Source organism: Squalius cephalus (genome assembly GCF_949319135.1).
Source record: "Squalius cephalus genome assembly, chromosome: 22".
NCBI classification, from domain to species: domain Eukaryota; kingdom Metazoa; phylum Chordata; class Actinopteri; order Cypriniformes; family Leuciscidae; genus Squalius; species Squalius cephalus.
In genome coordinates this window covers 24,508,288-24,534,809 of record NC_137143.1, presented here as the reverse complement: position 1 = coordinate 24,534,809, position 26,522 = coordinate 24,508,288, and the positions used below count along the sequence as shown (strand labels likewise).

Genomic DNA, 26,522 nt, shown 5'->3' with positions numbered 1-26,522 from the left:
ATGTATATTATTGAACACAATTGTACAAAACAGTATTGAAAAAAGTCTACAGTTTTGCAAACAGAGGAAAAACGATAGAAGAAGGATAAAGAAAGTAGAGTAAAGGCCTTTTTCATAGTCTTCAAGGTTGCTGTTGAGAAGTTGAGCCAAATTCTTATACTCATTGGGTCATGACAACCTGGTGGGCTGTTTCTGTGTTATGTTTATGCATGTCAGTAAAGGGAGGATGATTTACGCTGAGACTGGATTTAGTTACCAAAGACGTTTATGTAAACATTACTCTCTGTGCAGACTGCATGCATAAACCACTGACCATGAAAACATCTTCACATTTGAAAAATAATGTTGAAAATTATTAATGTGAAAATACATAAATACAACACACACACATTAAAATAAAAAACATTTATAATATTACATAATTATGAAATCAACGAACATGTAGTTGTGTTGACATTAGAGACTAACTCAAAAACATTGTAATTCAAATGCAAAAAATGAGTTTTTATGTTTGTTAATAAGGCTGACATGGTGGCAATGAAGTTCTGAAACTTTTTTAATTAAAAAGCAGATAAACAACATAATGAACTTGTTGGTTTTAACGTCTGAAAATTCACTAATGCTAATCAACATCATATAGATACCAGTCCATGAAATTAGTTAATATAAGCACAAGCACAAATGTGGGCACACAGACACACAACCACACACGCACACACAGACACACTCACACACACGCACACACACACACTCTCACACACACACACACACACACACACACACACACCACACAAATCATCCAGCATGACCATGACCTTGCAATGAAAGGGAACCATGATTGGAAATGCAGTAACTCTGGCTTTTGATAAAATCGAAAATTCAAACACAAGCAGGACACTTCAGATGGTCAGTCTTCAATTTGAGGTGTGCTGCATATAGGTGAAATGAAATATTAAGTCAGTTTCATTATGTTTCAAACCTGCATACTCATTTTTAGAAGCTCCTAGGAAGCATGTCTGACAAGCTCCTAACAGGATAACTAAATAAATAAAAAACAGGTGTGCACCATATTCAAAGTCTGCTGAAGTCAAGTCACGCAATAGCTTTGTGTGAGAAAAAGACTGAAATTGAACTTATGCTTTGATAATCTTTTCCTTTGCAGAAGCTTATAGCTTCTATGCTAATAGCTTAAATTGCATAGAGTTTTATACTGTGTGTAGTCTGTATTTTCGTCCCAATTTGCGTAGTATAAATAATACGATGAGTGTGAGAAAAAGGGCACTTTAAAGTGTTAATTTAAATTTTCAGTCACGGAATAAAAAATAAAAAAGGTAACTGAGACTTTTTATCTCGCAATTGTGACTTTTTTCTTGCAATTGCATGTTTATATCTCACAATTCAGACTTCTCAGATTTCTAACTTTATATCTCGCAATTTTGAGAAAAAGTCAGAATTGAGATATAAAGAATTGCAATTACCTTTATTATTATTATTTTATTTATTTTTTTATTCTGTGGTGGAAACAAACTTCCATAGTTTGACTTCTTGTCTAATTACAAAAAAAAATAAAAAAAATAAAGTCAGATAACAATTTGCATTCTATAATTTTATCACTTCCGCATATAGAATGTTATTATTGTTAATTTAACAATTAAAGTGTAACTTCATCGATTTCCAACCCGCTTTGTATTGTTAGAATATCGGTAGTAATATGTGTATATTTCGCCTAAAACAGTTTGAAACGTTGACTACAAACACTGAGGTTTTTCAAGAACTTTTCAAGTTCGAGGTTTTATATTTGTCACATAAGACCTACATAAACATGTGATGCAATGCAGTGAAATGGTTTTCCCGTCCCACAATGCAACAATATTAACAACAAGTTAAAAACAACTAACTCATAATATATATAATACAAACATGAATATAAATTAAAATCAGTATGATAATGTCTGTATGTAATTTTAATTCTACCTATTTGGCAAAAGGGAAGACAACAGCTTTTTTTCTCTGTTTTCTCTTGTGAGGTAGCACTAGTTTCAAAAATGTTTTCGCCTCTCTACTGTGTATGGAGCCAAGTTTTATTGTAGGCCCCTTCAATGCTTACATTAGTAAGCTGGTTTGATCAGTGTTTGCTAAAAAAGTTGAAGGCTAGTCACTTTAGGGGTCAATGATCTTAAAATCATGTTTATATTCACACTAAACTCAGAGAGAACAAGCTTTGCACAGCAACCAAAGGATCAACATTCAGTTGGCAGTTCAGTTTAAATGTTCTCAGTTCATGACTGAGGAAAACTCTGCCCAAGTGAACAAGATGAGGCTCTTGTTGCTATGTACATATATACCACATGAATAGAATGAAATTCTGGCTGGTAAAAGATTATTACAATAAATATATTCTGCACTTGAGAACGATTTTCAAAAATCAATGCAAGCATCTCATCGCATTGTAAGCTCAGACAGTATTTTACATCATTATATTATCCTTGACGATTCTAAAATTAAACTGAGACGTGTAAGCACTAGCCTTGTGATTATGTCATTATCTGGACCTACTCCTCAGATGTTCGTCCTACAGTAACTGGTCAACAAGCTGGGGATGTTGTTGACGTGTGCTTTGGCCCTCAAACTCACTAAACAGAACATAACTAAGAGCCTTCATTCAAGATACAGTCCCAGTTTCACAGATGAGGACAGGTAGGCGAAGAACATTTACACAAACTGGCGGTTAGACCTGCTGACCTTGAACAGATGCCGAGCTGGATCAAAAATTGTGTGTGAGTACATGTGCATGCGTATTGCTTCATTGGGAGGAGGGGGACAGGTGTTAGAGGAGGATGTGAAGGCTGTTTATTTGACATTGGCCTTGATGTAAATGGTAAAAAACATTTCTTTTTTTTTAAATAGATCAATTGTGTGAGTTGTCTCACCACACAATATTCTAATGCTTTCATTACTTCCACCATGGCTTGTCCTTCGGCTATTCAGCATCAGGAGTGGCGCCTTGATGTGACTTTCCATACAGGCTGCAAATCAATAAGCTTTTATTTTCTTCTTTAGGAGAGCAATGACATCAGTACACCCCCATCTGCCTCAGACAAACCCCGTAAACAGTGCATAATACAGATGACCCTGGACTTTAGTAACAAAACAAAAATGATAAATTATCACAAGACATTTGGAGTAAAGGACACGCACGCACGCACGCACGCACACACGCACACACAGGCTACTGTAAAATTGTCAAACCAGACACGGCTAGTCTGGGACAGATGCCAATCTAGGAGGGAACATCTACTGTCACCTCCCATAGTTCTCAGAAATGAATAGATAAATACCTTCAGGCAAAACATTGCCTGCAAACTTTGGTAATGCAGTCTGGAAACGAGCTAGTTGCATTTTAATTATTTTTACTACTATTATTGTTATTATTTATCGTATCTTTATATTTAGGAAAAGTGATTAAATGACCCCATGTGCTTTTTTTTAAATTGTGATTAGATACATCAGATACTCCAATAACATTACAATGGATATCATTTTGCATCATCATGAATAAATCAAAATGGATTAAATAAGAGATTAATCATGATTAGCTGTGTGTGTGTGTGTATATATATATATATATATATATATATGTGTGTGTGTGTGTGTGTGTGTGGCCACTTTACTCCAAAGATGTAATAATTTATTATTTTTGTTTTGAAGTCCAGGGTCATCTTTATATCAATGCAAGCATCACACACACACACACACACACACACACACACACACACACACACACACACACACACACAATTAGTTTTACTGTTCATGTGAGGACATTTGGTGTCCATAATGTACATTAGGCAATACCTGATGAGGCAAAACCACACATCATACAAGATATATAGGGACTATAGCGCCCCCTATGTGCGCATCAGAGAGAGACAGTGGGAGGCGTCCAGTGCTCTTTAAAAACTCTAAACTATTTTGCATTTGGGTGGATGGTAACACAGAGACCTCAACTGTGCATGGACATCTCCAAGCGTAAAGCTCCTCATAGTTTCAGCAAGGAAACATAAGAGTTCCCGCAGCACCAGGAGGATGGCTTACTTCGACAGTAGCTGCCACTGCAGCAGTGAAAGACGACAGAACAGCATCTTGTACAGCATTTTAAAGAACGACAGTCAGTCTGCGCAACTTGGGAACCAGCCGAGGGCACCGAGACTCGCCGTGTCCATGCGCGCGTGTGCGTGCGGATCCAAGAGGAAGGTGTCTCTCCGTTCCCCTCAAACCACATGCAAAGCCGCCTCCGCGGTCCTGGTCAAGACCCTGAAGTTCGTGAAGAACGTCCCGTGTTTCCGAGAGCTGCCGGTGGATGACCAGCACACGCTGGTGCGGAGCAGCTGGGCGCCGCTGTTGGTGCTCGGCATGGCGCAGGACAGGATCGACTTCGAGACTTCGGAGACGCAGGAGCCCAGCATGTTGCAGCGGATTTTAACGAGCGGACAGGACAAGCAGGACAACCAGAGTAATAACAGTGGAGTGGCGTTGACCGACGTTCAGGGTATTAAAATGTTTCTGAGGAAATGCTGGGGATTGGACATAAGCACTAAGGAGTACGCATACTTGAAAGGGGCTATTCTGTTCAACCCAGGTGAGACATGCTGCACTGTCACACCTGAATTAGGACACACACTTCCTAACTGCCTGGTTTTAACATGAGTCACACTGTAATTATTAATATTCCCAATAACACTGATAGACAGTAATATTAAAACAATACTAAAAATAACAAATACATGAATTAAGACAGTTCATAGTTTAAAACTAGGCTAATAATAGACAAGAGTAGAAAAATATTAATATTAAAAATCAGTGCTTTGTTTTTTGTATTATTAAAATCCATTATTAATAAGAGCACACTTCTAGTATTAATTATTGTCATTATTATATTAAACTAATAAAACTATCAAACTATAAATCATTTTCTTTGTCAAAGAATCTAATTGTCAATTTTGATCCCTATAAGATTCCAAATTATGATACAAATTCTACTAGCATTCCTATATTTAAATTTTTTTTTTTTAACTTTCGGGGACTTGGGTCAGTAGTTCAAATCATATTCAAATATGGATATATGACAATAGATGACTCAAAGTTTCAGAAAAAGAGAATTATCCAATTATATACAGGTAATCAAAAGGTATCTGTTTAGTGAGCTGGTACAGGATATAATAAGTCTCTTTCCATCTCTTGTTCTCAGATGTTGTAGGGCTGCAATGTCAACATTACATCCAGGCCCTGCAGAGCGAGGCGAACCAGGCACTTAATGAATATGTCAAAATGATTCACCGCGGGGACAGTGCAAGATTCGCCAAACTCTTCCTCGCTCTCTCCATGCTGAGATCCATCAACGCCAACGTGGTGGCTGGTCTCTTCTTCAAACCGGTCATTGGAGCAGTCAACATGGAGGAACTTCTTCTGGAGATGTTTTATGGAAAATAAACTCTAATTCAAAAACCAGGACTGAATTATCAAAGTTGGAAAGAATGGCAGTCGGCAGTGGACGGACAGATATTGAAAATGACTGATTCCTTTTTACACTATTTTTGTACAATATATGAGAGCTCTCTTTTTGCCTTCTGAGTTGAACTCATCGCTGAATCCAAAGTTGATGACAACGTTTTTCCCATTTGGGGAAAGAGCTTTATAACTTTGTTCTGATTGTTTGTTTTTATGTTTTTGTTTACTTGCTTTTATGTGATGTTGTGCCGCCTTATTCTGGTTGACACTTTATATTAACTTTCATTAGGAGATCATTAACAAGCATTCATTTATATATGCATGGCATTTAATATATATTTTAAAATGTAATTATATTTGATGCAAAAATAATATATTACATCTAAAAATAGTGTTTCTCACTGTTTCATGACTATCAATTTGAATATATATATATATATATGAACTAATGATCTGTTTTGCATTACATATTGTAATAATTTTGGTTAGTATTGTTAATGAAAGTTATTATAAAGTTTAAACTGTATTTGAATATTAGAAAGTATTGTACATTTTTGTTATGCATTGACATAATGGAACATGGTTACACTCCTTCACATTTCCCACAACATGGACAGATATAGTTTTCTTTTTTTTTGCATTACAGTAACAGTTACATTTCGATAAACATGTCAACGGGATGACAGACCTAAGCACAAATACAAAACAGTTATGAAAATAAAAAGAATAATTAGGAAATCATTGTTGATGACATTGTTTCTTACCTCAATGTAGTAATATTGTTTACCTAACCTCTGCAGGCTACATAGACACGTCAGTAGGTGGCGACAAGGGGCTGTCTTTATTAGTGAGTCGTTCAAAAACACCAATTCGTCCAGGAATGAAACAAGTGAAATACGGGACATCACTGAACGATTCACTCAAACGATTCTTTCAATTACGCGACGCTGATTCATTCAGGAGCTGTTTTGCTCAGACAGTTAATCCTGCCTTGACTTGGAAACTATTGTCATTGGTGGAATAAAAATAGACGAAGTAGGTGGCAATTTATATGTTTTTAAAATGTAAGTTACTGTACTGATTCAGTATGTCCTTTATGTAGTAGTAGGCTATGTTTTAAAGTAACATCCTCTTGATTTCGTTGACGTAGCCTATGTGGGATTTTCAAAAATATTTATTTTGCAGTTGCAGTTTTTGCAATTTATATCACTATTACACAGTTATATTTAAACATGTTTTACGGTATTCCGTTAAAGAAAGACACTCATTAGAGAATCATTTGGATGATCAAAACTAACTGAGCCAGACATAGGAAAACCACAAGGTTTACAAGTAGGCCTACCAGGTAAGCATCTTTTACCTCTTCAGCCAGTGAAACGGTAAAAATAGAATAACTAGGCGCTTTGTGTGTATTTATGAAGACCTTAGGTCGGTAAGGAGAGATGGTAGACCTATGACTGTGTGAAAAGAGTTCTGAACTCTCGTTCATTCATACCCCTCCCTCAATATTCAGTCACCAAATGCAGGCTATTTTTCATGAGTCTGAACCTCCACGGCGTGCACTTGAAGGTCGCTGTGACCCCATTTCTTTCTCTGTATGTGTATAAGTATTCACCTTGTGTATTGAGTTGTGGCTCCGTAGTTTCATTTATACCACATTCTTAGTCTGGTATTAGTCAGCGCTGTTCTATTCATGCAGAAACACATATAAAAAGAAATCTAAGAGGATGCATTGAATGGTCCTTGTACAAAAAGGTAAGGACAAGTGAGATAGATAAAAGAAAGCTTGTTATTATTGTCAGTATATTATATTCTTACAATCACATTTGCACATACACTATCATTCAAAAGTTTGAGGTGAATTAATACTTTCATTGAGCAAGGATGCATTCCGTTAATCGAAAGTGACAGTAAGACAAAACATTTGTATTTTAAATAAATGCTGTTCTTTTGAACTTTGGAATTAAATGCAAAATACCAAGTCACAAACCAGTCTGTAAAACATTTTTGCACCATCCGATGCAATCGGTTTATAGCTAAGGTCCATTTGATTTGACACACTTAAAACATTATTCCATAAATATACCAAAACATATATTCCATTCATGTCCTTATTATTTTGAAGTTACTGGTAAGCCCCATGTTCATGTGTTGACATCTAGCACATGCTTGAAAGCACATGCCACGTTTGTGGTCAGTGTTCACCATCATCCATATATGCAGCTCTATAGTGGCAGCTCTTTGCAGCAAGACGTTTCTGAAATATTTATCGGCTTTCCTTGCCAACAGAAGTCACTGCTCTTTAGTAGTGTCTCACCAGGTGGCAGGATAAGAGAGTCCCTGTCATAAACTCCTGAGCAACTCTTCTCATTGCAGCTGGTGGAAGAAATGACATGTCATTGTTATTGTTTTAACATTTGCACTTTGAGCTGTTAAACAGTAACATCAAATACATCACCTGCATTGTTCAGTTATTGCATTGTCCTCACAAATTTTAACTATGGTGTCCATGCGATCATCCTCAGGCTTTTGAAACCTGTAAATACATCAACTACTATTTAATGACTAAAATATTTAAAGGGATAGTTCACCCGAAAATGAAAATTCTGTCAGTAATTACTCACTCACATGTCGTTCTAAACCTCGTTCCAAGACTTTCGTTTCATTTATCTTCGGAACACAAATGAAGATCTTTTTGTTGAAATCTGAGAGCTTTCTATCCTTCCATAGACAGCGACGCAACTACAAATTTGACTCTTTAAAAACTTCATAAAGAGATCGTAAAACTAGAAATTGAGCGCTTTTTATTATGAACAGATTAAATTTAGGCTTTTTTGTTACATATAAACATTGATCAGGGAACATAAACAGAAGCTCAATCGAACCTGCTTGACGCACGACAACAAACCTCATTGGTTCTCGTGGCAGCCTAAATGTACTGCGTAACACACGGGAATGAACCTGTATGAATAATGAGTAATGAATAAAAGCTTAAATTCAATCTGTTCATCAAATAAAGCAATTGAGTCTCTTCAGAAAATTTGGACTAAACCGTTTAATTCATATGGACTAGTTTTACGATCTCTTTATGAACTTTTTGAAGCGTCAAATTGGTAGTTGGTAGCTGTTTAGAGACAGAAAGCACTCAGATTTCATCAAAAAGATCTTCATTTGTGTTCCGAAGATGAACGAAAGTCTTGCGGGTTTGTAAAGACATGAAGGCGAGTAATTAATGAAAGAATTTTCATTTTTGGGTGAACTGTCCCTTTAAATAGAGTTTGAGGGATCGAATGGAATTCAAGCGTAGTTCAGGCAGACCACTGGTCGCTAAACAATATCAGCTGACGCTCAGCTGATTTGTTACTCCACCTACTTTACACCCACCTCCACCCCTTCACCTCCTAGCATCTTCATAATAGAGCAGTGGATTCTGTATAGAATCTCTATGTACGTAATCATTGTATCTCCTTCTGTAAACATATGCTAAGAAACATTTGGGAGCTTGTGAAACACATTTGAAACACAAGGCTTGGGAGATTTGTGTCTCAAGGATGTATCTCAAGCTGTCTAGTATCCAAATCCAAAGATTGTCAATAAATTTCATTCTCAAAGTGGTCCTGACTGAACTACCCATATTAAGCAAATGGAAAGCACAAGTAAAATATATATAACATGAATATTTAAATATAAAACAACCTGGGTTCCAGGCGCTCTTTCACTTTTGCTATGGATAAGATGTAGGGTCCAATTTGTCGTGTAATGGTTGTCAAGTAGGAATTTTCTTGCTTCAGCTGCAGAAGGTCATGAAGCTGTGCTGTAATTAGTAAATTAATTAGTTCACAAATTAATAGTTTAACTTGCATGATAAAATGAACCCTGAGGCATCACAGACAATTTGTTGTTTTTCCTCACCTTCATATATCTCTTGCTCATTGGTTACTCTTTGAAAGGTCACATCCCATATCTAGAAACACAACCAAAATATTCTAAGGTGCACTGCTGTGTTTTGAAAAAAGAATATGTTTTTGCAGGAATTATAATATAGCCTCACCTCCTGAAATACGGCCCTCTGGGTCTGCACGGCAGAGTACTGAGACGCGATCTGTTCATCAATGATTAGAGACCTTTCCAGGATCTTATCCATGGTGTCCGTGTTGATGAGAGAGTGATGTTTTGTCAGGTCTCTGTGCATCTCCTGAACCTCATCCTTCAGTCTCTGGACTTCTGTCTGAAGAACCTGGGGCATGAAATATTGATCAAATAATACACGTAATTTTTTTTATTTACCCAAAATACAAGAAAAGTATGTTTTAGAGTACATGAATGGAATGAAAAGGCATTTGATTCTCTTGGTTTCAGCATTCAAAAATTGTGAAATAATATAGTACAGAAGGGATTATTTAATGTATACAATATAATATACTTTGAAGTGTCTCTACACTCTTATATTCTATATAGATCCTTAAAGCGGTGGTTTACCAAAAAAGGAAAATTCTGTCATCATTTACTCACCGTCAACCTGTATGAGTTTCTTTGTTCTGTTGAACGCAAAAGAAGATATTTTGAAGAACGTTGGTAACTAAAGAGTTGCTGGTCCCCACTGACTACCATTGTATGAAAAATAAATACTATGGAAGGCAATGGGAACCAACCATGTTGGTTACCAACTTTCTTCAAAATATCTTCTTTTTTGTTCAACAGAAAAAAAAGAAGAAATAACTTAGAACAACTCGAGGTACTTGACAGATTTGTCCTTTTTTTTTTAGGTGAACTCTCTCTTTAATGCTTGTTTTGTCTTATTTTAAATCATGACATCATCTTGAGGCCCCCTTTGAAGTTTGCAAGGCCCCCAGTGGACCCTGGCCCCCTGGTTTAGAACCACTGCCTTTGGGTTCTGTCAGGCATTCATATATAGAACCTTTTAGGGATTCCCATCATGAGGTATTTCCATTTAAAACAGAATGATGAGGCTGACATATCATTTTTCTTTAATAGCAAATAGAAGTTTAATTCTGTCCATGTTTAGGGGTAGACTAACATATCAAAGAAGACTAATTCTCACCCTGTAGCTCTTCTCAAAGTTGCGGCAGTGCTCAGTAAAGGGTGACTCTCTGCCCTCGGCCAGCAGCACCTTGGTACAAATGTATCTGTGAAAGATGGGCCTGTGGCCAAAAGGCATTTCACTGAGAGATGGGGACGGGCAAGACATAGACAGAGCTGACAGCCTGTGAAAAGAAATGAGAGATTGTCAGAATTGTGTTTTAAAGGCAAAGATTGCTCTCGCAAAGATTTTAACCTGGCAGCTGCTGACATAGAACAGACTTTAAGCCAATGGGAAAATCCTTAAAGATGCACATGCAAATACAAAAAAAAGGTACAAATTTAGTTACAAACAAAACAAAATTATTATTCTTTTTTTTTGCTAAAACCTTATAGGATAAACAATCCTATTTATTTAATAAATACATCTAAAGCAGTGTTGTCATTTACTAATAGTTTTATGCTTTTAAAAAGCTTTTGTTATTTGTATTAGTTTTTTAATATTTCTTTTTAACTTTAATGGTAACACTTTATAATAAGGTTTAATTTGTTAACATTAGTTATTGTAATACCAAACATTAACTAACAATGAACAAAACATTTGTTACAGTATTTATTAATCTTTGTTAATATTAGTTAATAAAAATACAGATGTTCTTTCATGTTAGTTCTAATTAATGTTAACAAAACTTTTGATTTTAATAATGTATTAGTAAATGTTGAAATGAACAATAATTTAGATTTATATATGCTGTAAGTATTGTTCATTCTTAATTCACTAATGTTATTTATTTAATGTTATTTTCATGTTATTTAACACTGTGATTTATGTAGTTTATAATTTGTATTTAGTTTTAGTCATTTTATTTCAATTGACAAAAACTATTTTTATTAATAGTTAAAGTTTATGTTAACAATAATAACACTGACCTAAGCAACGTAATTCTCTATGGCTGAAGCAGAACATTAATATATTATGCAACAACCATCAAAACATTGACATTCAGACCTATTTTGGCTAAAATTAAACTCAGATTCTGGTGCTTATCCATTTTCAGAGCTTGATGACCATTGATGGTCATTACAATTAACGATGCACAGAAATGCAGCATTCCCACCTCAGTCCACAAACCTCAGCTGGAAATTCCTGACGTTCAGGAACAAGAATTAAAAGATCAAGAATGAAAAGCCCTATTGAAAGCTCATGATGTTACTAAGAAAACAACAAGAATAAAGACAGTTACCTTAGTTTCAAAGCTCCTCTAATCTCTCTTCCCTATACTGTGGCGTTACAAGTCCCTCGAGTGAGTCTGGACAATGTATGTTCTCCGAGCCTAAGTGACAAGCGTCCCACCCCCTTACTTTTACCAATTTAAGATCCTGGCACCAGCGGTGACATCAGCAGCTTTGGAACAAAGCGCTTTGTGTGAACTCTGTGCAACGAGCAGAATCCGAAACACTTCTCTGAAATTCTGTTAAAAATAGTGAGAGAAGCCTGACGCCTGTATTGTACTGTCTGTTGTCATGTGGGCAGATGGGGGAGGACGTTTGTTTGGTGGAGGGCTTCACAGACCTGAAAACGGTAGGGATGATTGATGTGGAAAGTTGTCACAGGGACTTGCGTCATTGAACTCTCTATGGAGAGATGGAGGTTGCTGTGGTGGAATAGTTGTATACATTCTGATCTCTTATCACCATGGGTATTCCGTGTAGATGCATTGAGGCCGTAATGAAAACGTGCAGGGCATATAGTGTGGCATGCATGACAATGGGAATTCAAAATGGAAACTTTTAATCATGATAATAGGTTTAGAGGATTAGGATTGATATTGTGGAGTGGCTCCAACAAATATTTGGATGCTTAAGCCATTGGAAAAATTTACGAATGCCACTGCATTATAACAAAATATCAAACGAACACCTTCAATTTATTAATATTGACAGTAAAGACATCTGTAACGTTACACACGATTTCTATTTCAAATAAATGCTGTTTTTTTTAAACTTTCCATTCATCAAATGATCCTAAAAAATGTTTTACAATTTCCACAAAAATATTAAGTTTTCAACATTGATAATAATAAGAAATGTTTCAAATCAGCATATTAGAATGATTTCTGAAAGATCATGTGACACTGAATAAAGGAGTAATGGTGCTAAAAATTCAACTTTGCTATCACAGGAAAAAATCCATTTTAAAATATATTAAAATAGAAAACAGTTATAATATTCAACAATGTTACTGTATTTACTGTATTTTTGATCAAATAATTGTAGCCTTGGTGAGCATAAGAGACTTCTTTAAAGGAACACTCCACCGTTTTTTGAAATAGGGCTTATTCATCCACTTTCCTACATTTAGATAGGTGGGCAAACGCAGTTTTGTCTCAGTGCATGCATTATTTTAGTTTGGAAGCGCCACCGCTAGCTTAGCTTAGCATAATGAATGGAATCCTTTGTTGCCAGCTAGCATGTCATGAGTAAAAGTGATAAAAAAAAAAAACTAATCACTTGTGGCCTGCATATTCACAACGAGTACAAATAGCAATGCAGATTAAGACTAGGCGATTTCCTAGGCAGATATTGACTTGGGACTATATTGGGGTGAAGCACAGGCGAATCACTGCTACTTCAGCACAGAGATATCACACTCACCACCAGTTCGTGTTGACTCTCATCCTCACGTCCTCAGGCTGTTGAGCGATCGCAACCTCCTCCTCCTGTCGTTCTATTTCCAAAGCACGCAGCTCCTCTTCTGAAAACTCTGGTTCATAGAGGTATGGTTCTGGCTCTTGACTGTCTGAGAAGTCACCCTCCTCGTCTCTCATAAAATCTGCCATGTTCATCGCCATTCACTATGTCTACTGTAGGAAAAATAGCCGGCTACTATTCACGCTGATATGTTGACGGAAGTTGGGGGATTTCAGGTGTTGTGTGATATCTCTGCGCCCAAGTAGCAGTGATTCGCCTGTGCTTCCCCCCAATATAGTCCCAAGTCAATATCTGCCTAGGAAATCGCCTAGTCTTAATCTGCATTGCTATTTGTACTCGTTGTGAATACGCAGGCCACAAGAAGTAATTAGTTATTTTTATTTTTTATCACTTTTACTCATGACATGCTAGCTGGCAACAAAGGATTCCATTCATTATGCTAAGCTAAGCTATCGGCGGCGCTGCCAAACTAAAACAATGCATGCACTGAGACAAAAATGCGTTTGCCCACCTATCTAAATGTAGGAAAGACGGTGAATAAGCCCTATTTCAAAAAACGGTGGAGTGTTCCTTTAAAAAAACATTTACAAAATCTTTCCGATCTCAAAACTTTAGTGTACATTAGTGTTGTCATGATACAAAAATGATGACTTTGATACAATTGAGTAACAGAACTTTAAATTCATTGTTTTATTAATTAATAAAAAAAAACCTCACTTGGCCAGCTTGTTTCTGCCCTGCTTTTCTACAATTCCATCCCCTTTATTAAAAAACATAAAAAATGTACATGCCACAGTGTGAACGTTCTTACAGAGAGGTTTGCAACGATCACATTATCAATCATGTTATCAATCAGTGTTGCTAACCTTGGCTTTCACAATGCTGCACAGGTTGGGATAGGGGTGGGTGATGTGACCTATTCACTGATTCTTAATAAATAATAAAATAATAATCTAAAATAATCTAATAAAAATACTCAAATACTAATGTCCAATTACATTTGGGACTGCTGAATAACAATATGCAAGTTGTCATGCCAAGCAAACTCAGAACTAGTTTTGAAAAGGCAGAACTGCATAACATTTATCAGTCCTGAAAATAACTGCTACACTATGCAGATATACAGGAATATATGAAGACACTAAGCGCATATTCCCACAACAAGCACCTCCAGTTTCTTAGAAAAGTGCTTATAAAACTCCATATAGTTCACTCCATAGCAACAGGACTTTAACACAACCTAAAATTCTATGTAATGAGATCAGAGGTGGATTCAGAGAAAAGGAATTTAGGATCACATCCCTTTCTTTTGTAAGCTCTGTTCATATATGTAGATTTGCACTTATACCAGAACATGTTCACGTCTACTGCACTAATCTTACTGCAATCTAAAGAGCTAAACTGATCTGGAAACAGTACTCAAATATTATGAATAAGGCTCTGAAGTGGTCCGTCAGTGGCATAACTCTCTGAGCCCTTCTCCCGAAATGAGAGCTTTCCAGGAAGTCAGGCTCCCTGTGCCTCATGTTATCACCTCAGCTCCTGGCCCCTCACAGACACAAAACTAACTCTAGCTATAACAGGACAGTTGCCACCTGGTGCATTGATAGGGAGAGTTATAAATGATTTTCTGTTTAGGAGCTTAATAACCGGCTGAGAAAGCACCAGCGTAATGCTAGTGTCTCCTTCCTGTTGTCTGTAGACAGATCTGTGTCATTAGACAGAATTCAGACAATTTGAGCAGTCCAAGTGCATAAAAAATGGCATATCCGTGCATATTATAAATTATAATGAAAACAATTGTACTAATTGTGACAAAACTTTGGGGTTGTTGAGATTTGAGATTTGGTGAGACCACGACTGTATTTGTTTGATCATATGGTAAAACAGTTCAATATTATTAAAATAATTATTTTTTATTTTAATATATTTTAAATGTAATGTATTTCTGTGATGGCAAAGCTGAATTTTCAGCATCATTACTCCAGTCTTCAGTGTCACATGATCCTTCAGAAATCATAATATGCTGATTTGGTGCTTAAGAAATATTGCTTATTATTATTATCAATGTTGTGCTTCTTATTACTTTAGGGGAAACCATGATATATTTGGAATATAAATCTTTTGTATCATTATGTCTTTACTGTCACTTTTGATCAATTTAATTGTCCTTCTGAATAAAAGTATTAATTTATTTAAAAAAAGGATCGCAATCTGACTTACCGCAAACTTTTGAATGGTAATGTATATATCATATTATTAGATTTATATTATTGTCTTATTTAAATTAAAATGGACTTGTTCTATTTATACATTTTTTACATTTAATGGGAAATCGTTTTGCAGTTTGAATTTTTACAGTGTGGCCATTATTACTGCTCTAGTTATAAATATCACAACATCTGATTATACAAATGAGATCAGATATATTCGCATGTCCTTTAATCACACCAACATACATTTATGTTTTTTCATAAGTACTGCAGCAAAGTAAGCAACACAGTCAGTCCAAGGTTGAATAACAGCGCAGTCATATAATAGTTTTCATGCTGTACTTGGTAACATATAAACTGCTCAGTCACCTGTCACTCAAGGCAGTTCCTCCAGTCACAGAGCCAGACCTCCGCTGGCCCATCATCAGAAGAGGCTCCAGACAGAGGGCAAACTCAGTATGGTAGTGTGTGTTTATCTGTAGAGTTGATACATACACTTTGTTAGTGTCAGAGGTCTGCACAAAGGGCAGCAGAAGTTTGGTATTCAAACTCACCTTGCTACTCTGGACAGGGCGGAACTTGTGAGGTAGCGTTACAGTGCTACACAGTCTGTCCATCAACTGCTGTTAAGGGTCATAGGGCATACATTTAAACTTTTTTTCTTTTTCTTTGAGACATTATTTAAAGTGCCCCTATAATGCTTTTTCGAATATTACCTTTCATGTAGTGTAGAATATAGCTGTTTATGTAAAAGCTCTGCCAAGTTTCAAAAATCAGAGTGCACAAGTTATTGTTTTCCAAAAGAAAGAACCGATTCTGAACTACCTGAAACGAGTCGTCAGTAATTCCAGTCTTACTTCCTGCACAAACCTGCGTAAGTTTGTAACAAATTTGCATCATTCCAGCCTTTGGTCTTCATTGGCTGCCTGCGAACAGCATCTACTTCGGCCTGCCCTCAAACACTAGTTGTAGCTGAGGCCTCAAAGATTTTAGTTTGTGTTGTTGACATGTCGAGAAGACGTTGTTTTCTGTGGTGCGAAAGCAAACCACTTTGCATGTACTTCCAAAGGATGAGGACTCAAGCTTGAATTGATACGGTAAAACCGACGCCATTGTTACTGTTCTTGTCACTGTTTATGCTGAGGAAGCCTCCAGAGTTGAAATTTTACCTATGGTAATGGCCGTTTGGTTTCCAATATGCACTGCAAGAGGTAGACCAATCACAACCATAGACTGTAAAAACATATGGCGTCACCCGTAGGTTTCTGAAGAACCGTTTTTGAAGCCTAAAGTGGGCGTGGCCGACCGTCGCCATCTTGGCAGCGCGTCACTCCCGGATTGATTTATTTTTACAGTCAGGCAATGAGCTGAGGTAACGTGACGCTAACAAACAGCAGACAAACGGCTAATGATGACTAATGACCACAGCAGCGGGAATCCACCTGTCACTCAAAAGTGGACACCCTTAATTATGCAGAAATTTTAAGGCTTAATATAATTTAAACGGATGAGTTATAAAAAAATTCACCCCCCTTGTCAAGGAAGGGCAAAATTAGCTGTATAGACCAAAGCCATATACAGACACCAGGCTGTAAACACGTTTTTTTCTGCTGTAAAATTTGGCATTTTAACATGGGGGATACAGATTTGACTCACTTTTGACACCAGCCTCAAGCGGCCAGTCAACGAATTGCAGTGTAACTCACTTCCGTGTTGGTTTCAAAAGAGAGACGGGGAGGTTGCTGCTTGATCACAACAGACTGGGCCAACTGACCAATCAGAGCAGAGTAGGCTCTCGGAAAGGAGGAGTTTCGAGAGACTGAATCCTTGATCGAACCATTTTAGACACTGTGAGAAAAGAGGTGATGCTGCAATGTATACTGTGAGAAAATTAAAGTGTTTTTTACCTTGGATGCATGTAAACCTATTGTAGGAGTCCTCCAAAACAAAATTAGATACCTTTAAAATAGCACAATAGGGGCACGTTAAAAGTAATGCATAAAGGATAAATCTACTAACATATCCCATATCTAAGAACTCATACTTATTGGCTGAGCCGAGAAAAGCGGAGCAGGTGACCAGGTGCACCTGGGAATAGAGATAATACATACATTAGAGTATCTGCAGAGATTTTAAAATCCCATTTAAGACTTTTAATTGACTTTTAAATACAATTAATACATAATACCGTATGTCCATACAGAACAAACCAATACAATCTTAAAATAAATCATGTATCTCAGATTTTACTTAATTAAACATGGGAAAGCAGGAAAACCAAGTTTAAATACTCAAGACGTGTTTTTTTGTTCAATATATGTATTGATATTGGTTTTATGTACTAATATATCAAATTAGAATTCAGTTAATATTGGATTTTGCTGATACAATAATAATGTGCCCAAAAAAGGCAATAAACAGATTATTGGGCTGATACTAGTAAATACCATATAATAAATGTGTTAAATAATGTTTTTAGCCTTTCCTTCCTTCCTGTATATAGAGAAGCCACAAGAGTTTACATTGAATTAAATGCCAGACACAGTTTATTGCGTAAGCAAAATACCAATAATATCCAGAAGAAAATATATTTTTGCATAAAGCGGGACTTTTAAATATAAACAAGCCTGTAAAATACTGAGACTCTTATTTTGAAATGTCTATGCTTTACTACTTTGATTCAAAAGGATGGATAAAAAGGAAAAAAATAAACACTCTTGCGACCTACAACATATTACAATATAAACACCACAAAGTAAACATGATCATAATTCATCAACAGTAAATCATGAGCAATCACTTTTTTTTACTTTGAATGTTCAGTGCTCACAAAAAATGTAGGCCTATTAAATCATCATCTTTTCAATAATAAATAATTTAATACCTCTTAAAATCATAATCAATACTTTTTTTTTTAAATACCATTAAAGACATTTAATATATGTATGACCTTAAATTAGTCATGGGCCTACGGTTTGTGAACAACATGAGAGTAAATGATGACAGAAATCAAGTAGCATCAGTTCTGGCAGGTCACGTTAGTCAAGCTCGCATCAGCTGACTCATCACCACGTCTACTGTACCTATAGGAATACGACACCTGTAATATATATAAGCTCCTTCAGTATTATCAGCAGCTATTGCGTTTCTCAGGAGCTAATTACCCTCCTCCATCCCCATCCTCCTCTCGTCCAGTTAGGATTTGGGATAAATTCTCGAATTATGTTGTACTTTAAAATCTTGAATTAATGACATCTGCATACATTCATGTTGGTTCTGTTCTGTTTACCCTAAGGGGGGTTATTGCTGCTCTTATCCATGCTAGGCTGCATGGATGCACAAGGAGTTCTCGCCCAGAACGGAACCATACCGCCAATCCAAACTGTATGCTAATTGTCAATCGTATTTGACGATAGTGGTCCTGACAGAATTTAAATTTTTTGGCTAAACTATCCTTTCAAAATACCTGAAGGGTGGGCAGGAGGGTGGACAAGTGAGAAAGTTGTTCCTTGAGTGCCTTCTCCTTCTCTTCATGTTGACTGTTGAGATTTTATAGGTAAAAAAAATATATTAGTACCCTCTGGGCCAATGTATACACAATGCATAGACCTTTCCAACACAAATACACTGTATGGGCCCTATTTTAACGATCTGAAATGCAAATATCAAACGAGAAATGCAAGTAACTTTGTAGGTGGATCTCTGGCCCTGTTGCTATTATGCCGGCGGGATAAATTACTCTTGCGCCTGACGTAAATCTAAAATGGGTTGGTCTGAAGGAGCTACATTACTCATAGGTGTGGTTTGGGTGTAACGTGAAATAAACCAATCAGAGCATCATCTCACATTCAATTTAAAAGCAGGCGCGCTTGTTCCATGGCGGATTGCTATTATAACGGCGGACTTGCCAGGCGCATGCCAGGAGCGGTTCACAGCCGAGGAGACCGATGTTCTCGTCAGGGCCGTAAAAGACAGAGAAGTGGCATTGTATGGGGATGGGAGAAACCCACCCAAATTAGCTTCGGTTAAACAGGCGTATAATAATTTAAATGTGTAAGCTAGATTTATGCCTATTTTTTCACATCTTCATAGACACCACAATGATTTCCCTCGTGTGGTAATATTTTTCCTTGTAATTATGTATGGTTTGCAAAAATGGCAACTGCTGTGTCTGTGTGTAGATAAGAGAAGCAAAGTGTATACACGTTGTGCACACTCTACATTATGGCCAAGTATGCACCCTTAAAATAGCATCTGAATAATGTGCCACTGACTTTAGACTAGGTTTTTCCTGGTCTGTGGTGGAATTGTTTTCTGGAACTGCAAAATAGCACCAGGGAACGTTTGTGCCGGAACACGCCTCCTCTTTTCGCTGAACCGCCCCTGGGGAGCGCAAGTTCATTCCCTAATTTATCGACGTGCGTCTGTGAAGGGAAAAGTCCGCTGTGCGTCAGGTGAAAAATAGGAATGATACATGCGTCGGTGTACAAAGTCAATTGCGCTGGTTGCAATTTAGGGCCCCCAATGTCCAAAAATCAGCCTGATTTGAACATTTCCTCCTTTGTTTGCTCTTGCATGTCCCTGATATACAAACACAAACGCACACGCTGAGTCCTAGATTGCAGCTTGACATAAATAGCTTAATTCCTGGAAGACATCAAGCCAGTTTCCAGGCAATGATGGAAAGGGGACAGAGAAAAAAAACTCTTAACAAATAACAGGACTCATGAAACAAAACCAAAGCCACTGCTGTTCCAATATTGACCACAACTCTGTGCTCTGCCAAAGCCATGTGGATAAACTGGCACGGATAGACAATTTAGACTTACGGGATCTATTAGGACAATATTTACCTTTCCGCAGCTTTAAAGAGGTCCTTTTTTCTCTCTAAAAGTTTTTCCTGGGAAGAAAAGAACAGCTTTTACTTTTGGACTAAATACTATTTTGTATTCTCAACATTCAATTTTCAGTGATGCTTTGAGCACATATTTAGCCTGTTTAACTCAAATTACATTATCCTTAAATTGTATGGTTTGGGTCATGATCTTTGTCCAAGAATTCATCTCTGATGCTCACAAAGCTGCATTATTCTGGTCTGTGGTTAAAGTGTGCCCCCTGCTGGTGTGTTACCTCACCTGAATACTGTTGAACTGAGTACAGATAGCACTTTCCTCCTCTACTGCATTTGTTCGCACTTCACCCAGCATGGCCTTCAGCAATACGATGGCCTCTCGCACTGACATCTGCAGCTCCTTCACCTCCTTCAGGGGAAAACAGGTCAGTACAAGATGCATCCACTTGTCGGTACTCCGCAATGAGGTTCAGTTGTACTCTTTGAACTAGATGTTGGTCGTTCACCTTAAGAGCTTCAGCTCTGTTCTAAATCTAACACATTATATTCTCCTATAATCACATAAAAAATGTGGGGTTGGCAATTTTTTTTTTCTTGTTTCTCTAATGATCACCATGGCTGAAATGATTTGATCAAAAATACAGTAAAATCAGTAATAAAGTGAAATATTATTACAATTTAAAATAATTGTATATAAAATATAATTTATTCCTGTTATGGCAAAGCTAAGTGTCACATGATGCTTCATAAATCATTCTAATATGCTGATTTGGTGATCAAGAAACATTATTATCAATGTTGAAATTTTTTTGTTGTTGTTGATGATACATTTCTTAAGGATTTTTTAGGGTGAATAGAAGGTTCAAAGAACAGCATTTATTTGAAACAGAAATCTTTTGTAACATTATGAATATTTTTTACTGTCACTTATCAATTTAATTCATCCTTGTTAAATAAAGGTATTAATTACTGAAAAAAAGTTCACACTTTAGTTTAGGGGACAATTCTCACTATTGACTCACTATTAACTACGACTTTTGCCTCAATAAACTCCTAATTAATAGTTAGTAAGGTAGTTGTTAAGGTTAGGTATGGGGTTGGATTAAGGGATGTAGAATATTGTCATGCAGACCAATAAGACTAATAAACAGCCAATAGTAATATGCATTCTAATAAGCAACTAGTTAGTAAGGTAGTTGTTAAGGTTAGGTATGGGGTTGGATTAAGGGATGTAGAATATTGTCATGCAGACCAATAAGACTAATAAACAGCCAATATCCTAGTAATATGCATTCTAATAAGCAACTAGTTAATAGCGAGAATTGGACCCTAAACTAAATTGTTACCAAAAAATCGTACTGACCCCAAACTGAACGTTTATTAATATTATGTAACATCCACTGTACATGTGTATATTCTGTAGTATAAGATGATATGAAGCATTTATCATTTTCAGTTAATGCTTTAAATATTATAAAATTCTTGGAAGTTTCTGGAATTGAACAATCCCTACTTACGTTTTACTTACTCACCAGAACAGCTTGATCCAGTATTTCACATCCCTGCCCATATGCAGTCTCAATGTCAATGCAGTGGGTGCGATTCTCACTATATCATGAAATTAAATAATATTAGTCTGATTCATTTTATAAACGTTTGTAATGCAAATGGCAGCAGTCTTACTTTGGCATGTCTCTGAAACACTTGATGCACAGCATGGACTTTTTCTCTGTCGAAAACATGATGTACAGCTGAGTGCTGATAAGGAAATGCGAAACATCAGAATTTAGTCTGACTTTACACGTTAATGGTATATGGAGGAATAAACTCACAGCACTTGCCGGGCCCTTCTTTGGTGCGTTTGGCCAGGGACACAATATCATGCTGGGAAAACATCCTGGCTTTGTGTGTGAGCTCTCTGCACTCTCCACACAGTGGTTGGCTGCAGGTGTTACAGTAATACATCACTCCAGCATCCTATGCACATGCACATTCAGTCAAAAAGATGTGCTGTTACTGCTGATGCCTGAAAATAAATGAATGCATATTTTTTCATGTACCTGTGCTTTGCATTCCATATCACAATTAGCACACTGTACTACACTGTCTGTCGATTTTTATCCACCAGAAACCTCAGCAAACGGTCCTCTGGGGGAGGTGCATTTGTGCCCATCACGACTGAGGGGTACCTGTAAGAGACATATACATCAGGGGTTGCCAGGTTTGTACAATAAAAGTAGCCTAATGGCCAGTCAGATGTAGCCCAAAAATAGCCAATGCGATTTTCTCTGTCGGTGGCCAATCTCTCTATGGAATTTGTACTTCTGGGGGGTGTTTTGGGGTATTGAAGCACCGAAATCATGCGTACGTGGATGGAAATCATCCTGCAGGAAAAAAAATTAACCCACATTTTGTAATATGTAATAGCCACTCATTATGATGTTGTGAATATAATACATTGAATTATAACACATTAAATATGTTGGAATGAACGGAATAGGATAATTTCTCATTTAATTAATTCAGAATATTAATATTAAAGATTATCATAATATTATAATATAACTAATTTAATATTATCATCATACTGAACTGAAAAATGGACATAAATGTTTTAGATATTTGATCAGCATGAACGCATGAAGTCTGTGTAAAATCTGATGATCATGCTTTGAGAATGATCCAAAGTGCGTCAGTGCAAGCAAGAAAATGTGAAAGAAGTTAACATGGTCACAAATTTGCTTACATTAAACTAGCGACCTAAAAATAGTCCAGAAATGGTCCTAAAATATTTAATCTTCTTGTTTCTTCATAACCTTTCTTTGTGATACATTTTTTTAAAAATCTTAGGGTAAAAGGAATAACAAATGTGTTCAATGTGTTCTCAGACACAAATATGTACATCCGTCAGTCTCCACATTTGTCTTGTTTTCAGTATAACCAGCTTTTCTGTGCCAGTAATAGCATCAAAGTGGTGAATTCCTAGATTACACTGCATGAGGGAGTGTGTGGTACTGCAAAGTACAAAAGCTTCATTATCTGCAACTCTTAAGTGACAAAGCTAGATCCCACACTCACACTAAACTGAGAAAGATTACACCGCCACACTCACATGCAAACAAATAGCCTACCATATAATAGAATCTAAGCAATGAAAAAGTTCTACAATTTGGGAAAGCACACTGCAGCATTATGCTTGGCTGTGGTAATGGACTGCATTGTTGAAATGAGCTTTGCTTTTACCCACTGAACCACAGACTGTTGGCACTACTACACTGGTCTTATAAAGCCAGCCTACTTAGACACCACAAATGCAAGTTTGCAGTGCGGAAACAATGGATAAATATAGCAAGCTTTGCTGCTGTATCATTAGATACTTGGTGCTCAAAACATGGCTAGTTACAACAAGCTACACAGTATATGTTTTTTTTTATAAAACAGTAGATGGATCAGGACATATCAGACCTGCTATATTAGGAAACAAAATACCTTAAGTTCAGTTTTAATACACTTTTAGTGGTCAATAAGTATGGTTTTTATTAGCTGAAGTTGATCTCTACAGGACAGGATGCCAAATGGCCGATATAATGTTGATATACAGAAGCTTACACAAGTTGAACTTTCTATTTCAAATAAATGCTGTTCTTTTGAATCCTGAAAAAAGTATCATCGTTTCCTCAAAAATAAGCATTAAGCATCACATCACTGATAATATGAGAATGATTCTTGAGAACCAAAATCTGAATATTAGATTGATTTCTGAAGGATCATGTGACACTGAAGGCTGGAGTAATGAAGCTGAAAATTCAGCTTTGTCATCACAGGAATAAATTGCATTTTAAAGTGCCGTTATTGTGCTATTTTAAAGGTTAAACTTTGTTTTGGAGGTCTCTTTTTGGAGCCTGGCTGATATATAATCTCTGTCATGACAACTCTGTTTTATCATGTGTTTGGCATGGTAATGGATATGACAATATTGATATGTTTGGTCTTGGCGGAATAGATCTGTTCTTTCCTGCTGCTGCAGAGTACAAGTACGAAGTAATAATACGACACTTGCTACTGCCAATACACATATGACACACTACTGTGAGCAAGCAAGACATGCTGCTGTTGTACAATATAGCATGCATGAATTACCCATAACAGATCTATACAGGCGGAGCTGGGGAGGGTGGAGGGTGCCATCTAGAATTTCATGACAGAACTTTGTATCACTAATTATTTTCACTATTGGTCTCTTTTGATTTGCCCTGCACATTGTAAAGAAACATTGCAGATCTGTGAGTCACCTCGAAACAAGATTAAATAGGTCAGCACCAGATTGTGTGTAATTGCTATAAGCTGTGGGATCAATGCACGGAGAGCCCATCATGTGGAGTGCTTGTTGTGGTGCTAAAATCAGAATGCTGGGGTCGTCCTGCAGCTGTCCAAACAGCAACAACCCTGTGCTGCTCCTAACTGGACCTCACTGGCCTGGAAGAATGATGTTTCTTTGTTGCATGTTGCATGAACTTGAAATTTAATTCCAAGACCAAGAAATGATTGCAACAGCACATGATAAGACTAAGTTGTTATTGATCAACAAAGAGAAACTTTGAACCAAAGAAAGATAAATTGAAAATGATGAAATGTAGCATCAACCAATGAGAAGAACATTTGTTAGTCATCAAAACCTTGGAGAGCACTTCAAAACAGAAGACTTGACGGTTATATATACAGAGTGTAATGAGTGGGTGGGTATAGTACAAGAAAGATTACAGGAATCCAGGTTTGGCAAAGATTCATTTTGGAATTAACACAAGCTCCAGCTTGAAGAAAACTAGAATAAGTGGAGACCCAGATGTAACTTGGCTTCAGTTTGCTGTGGCTGGTTCTGATTGAATGCTTCTGTCATAATTTCCATTTCCTCACCCAACCCACCAATCCTTGAGGTAAAGGTTTCTGTATCTCAATAAAGCAATTGGAGTTTTTCAGCATCTACATTGTGTACTTATGGGTGACTAATTTCACTTTTAGTAGTATTTCAAATGTTTGATATCAGAACAAATGAGGCAAATATGTTGCATTAATTGGTCAGGCATGATTCTTGCACACTTTTTGTATTTTCTTTACCACTTGTGTCTTTTACCTCCCCATATTTTTGTGCTTACCCACAGAGGGGGCAATTGAGGCGATTGTCATTGACTCTGCCACGCAGGCAGCTGGCACAGAAGATGTGGTAGCAGTCCAGAAGACACGGTTGGCTGTATTGCTCATGACACAGGTGACAGACGAGGGGATGGAGCCTGTAATAGTCTGGATCCCACTGGTCATCGTGAGAGAAGATGATTCCTCCTGCCATCTGTAAAAAACAGCGAATACCTTTAAGTATTTGGGATAGTTCGAAATGAATATTACTATAATTATATCCAATGTCTCTGCTTTTTTTTTAAAATCCAGAATTAGTTAAACAATTTTTTAAAGAATATAGCTATAATCTAGTTTTGTGGGACATTATATGTAAATACCAGTTTGATTTTTGTAAGCAATATGCTTTTCTGAATTTCTACAATAACATCAATTAAAACAAATAAAATAAAATAATAATCTGCATTTCTTAAAATACTTTTTTATTCAAACTAATTATTATAACATTAGAATCTTGTTCTCTCTGACAAACAAGACAAAAGGCAAATTGTCATAAATAAAAACACATTAATAAAACTAACAAATTAAATTCAGTAACTTGCAGTCAAATCTATAGACTAGTGTTCTAATATAATACATTCACTTTTAAATACAGTGAGTGATATAGAAAAATCAATCAATCAGTAAATAGTGCTATAAATTCTTCATGTAAATCCATCTTTCTCATGATTTTACTTCAAAATTAGTCTTTTATTGAAGCAAAGCAGTTCACTAACACTATATGCAATTTAAAAAAAGCCTTACCTGATCAAAAACAAACAACAATGCGGTCCGATATTAGTTCGCAAATTTGTTATTCCAAATATACTGCAAAAGTGGCATTATGAACTCCATAATGTGGCCAACAAGACACATCTCTGTCTCCCTGAGTGCTTGAGTGCATGTAAAGACAGCTCTCATTTCCTCTTCACAAGCAAAACACAGTTGCTCACTCAGTAAATTTGGCTTGGTTCAGGAGGGGCCAGTGGATTAACACTATGGTCTTGACCACTATCTACATCTGGAAT

At 36.6% G+C, this 26,522-nt stretch overlaps 2 protein-coding genes across 2 annotated transcripts; one reads left to right on the top strand and one right to left on the bottom strand.

Moving 5' to 3' along the window:
- Positions 1–3,903: 3,903 nt before the first annotated feature.
- nr0b1 (nuclear receptor subfamily 0, group B, member 1) lies at positions 3,904–7,723 on the top strand. Its single transcript, XM_079857036.1, has 2 exons — positions 3,904–4,639; positions 5,249–7,723. The coding sequence occupies exons 1-2, from the start codon at positions 4,087–4,089 to the stop codon at positions 5,488–5,490; spliced, it is 795 nt and encodes a 264-aa protein (XP_079713162.1). The 5' UTR covers positions 3,904–4,086; the 3' UTR covers positions 5,491–7,723.
- Positions 6,132–26,522, bottom strand: rnf207a (ring finger protein 207a). Its single transcript, XM_079857039.1, is given in 19 exon segments — positions 6,132–7,884; positions 7,967–8,044; positions 9,205–9,322; positions 9,421–9,472; positions 9,560–9,745; positions 10,571–10,733; positions 15,843–15,949; positions 16,028–16,096; positions 17,493–17,561; positions 18,940–19,012; positions 20,327–20,373; positions 20,609–20,734; positions 21,858–21,933; positions 22,009–22,083; positions 22,154–22,302; positions 22,386–22,438; positions 22,441–22,514; positions 25,479–25,669; positions 26,260–26,522. Coding segments are annotated over 18 exon segments (1,857 nt in total). The 5' UTR covers positions 26,260–26,522; the 3' UTR covers positions 6,132–7,733.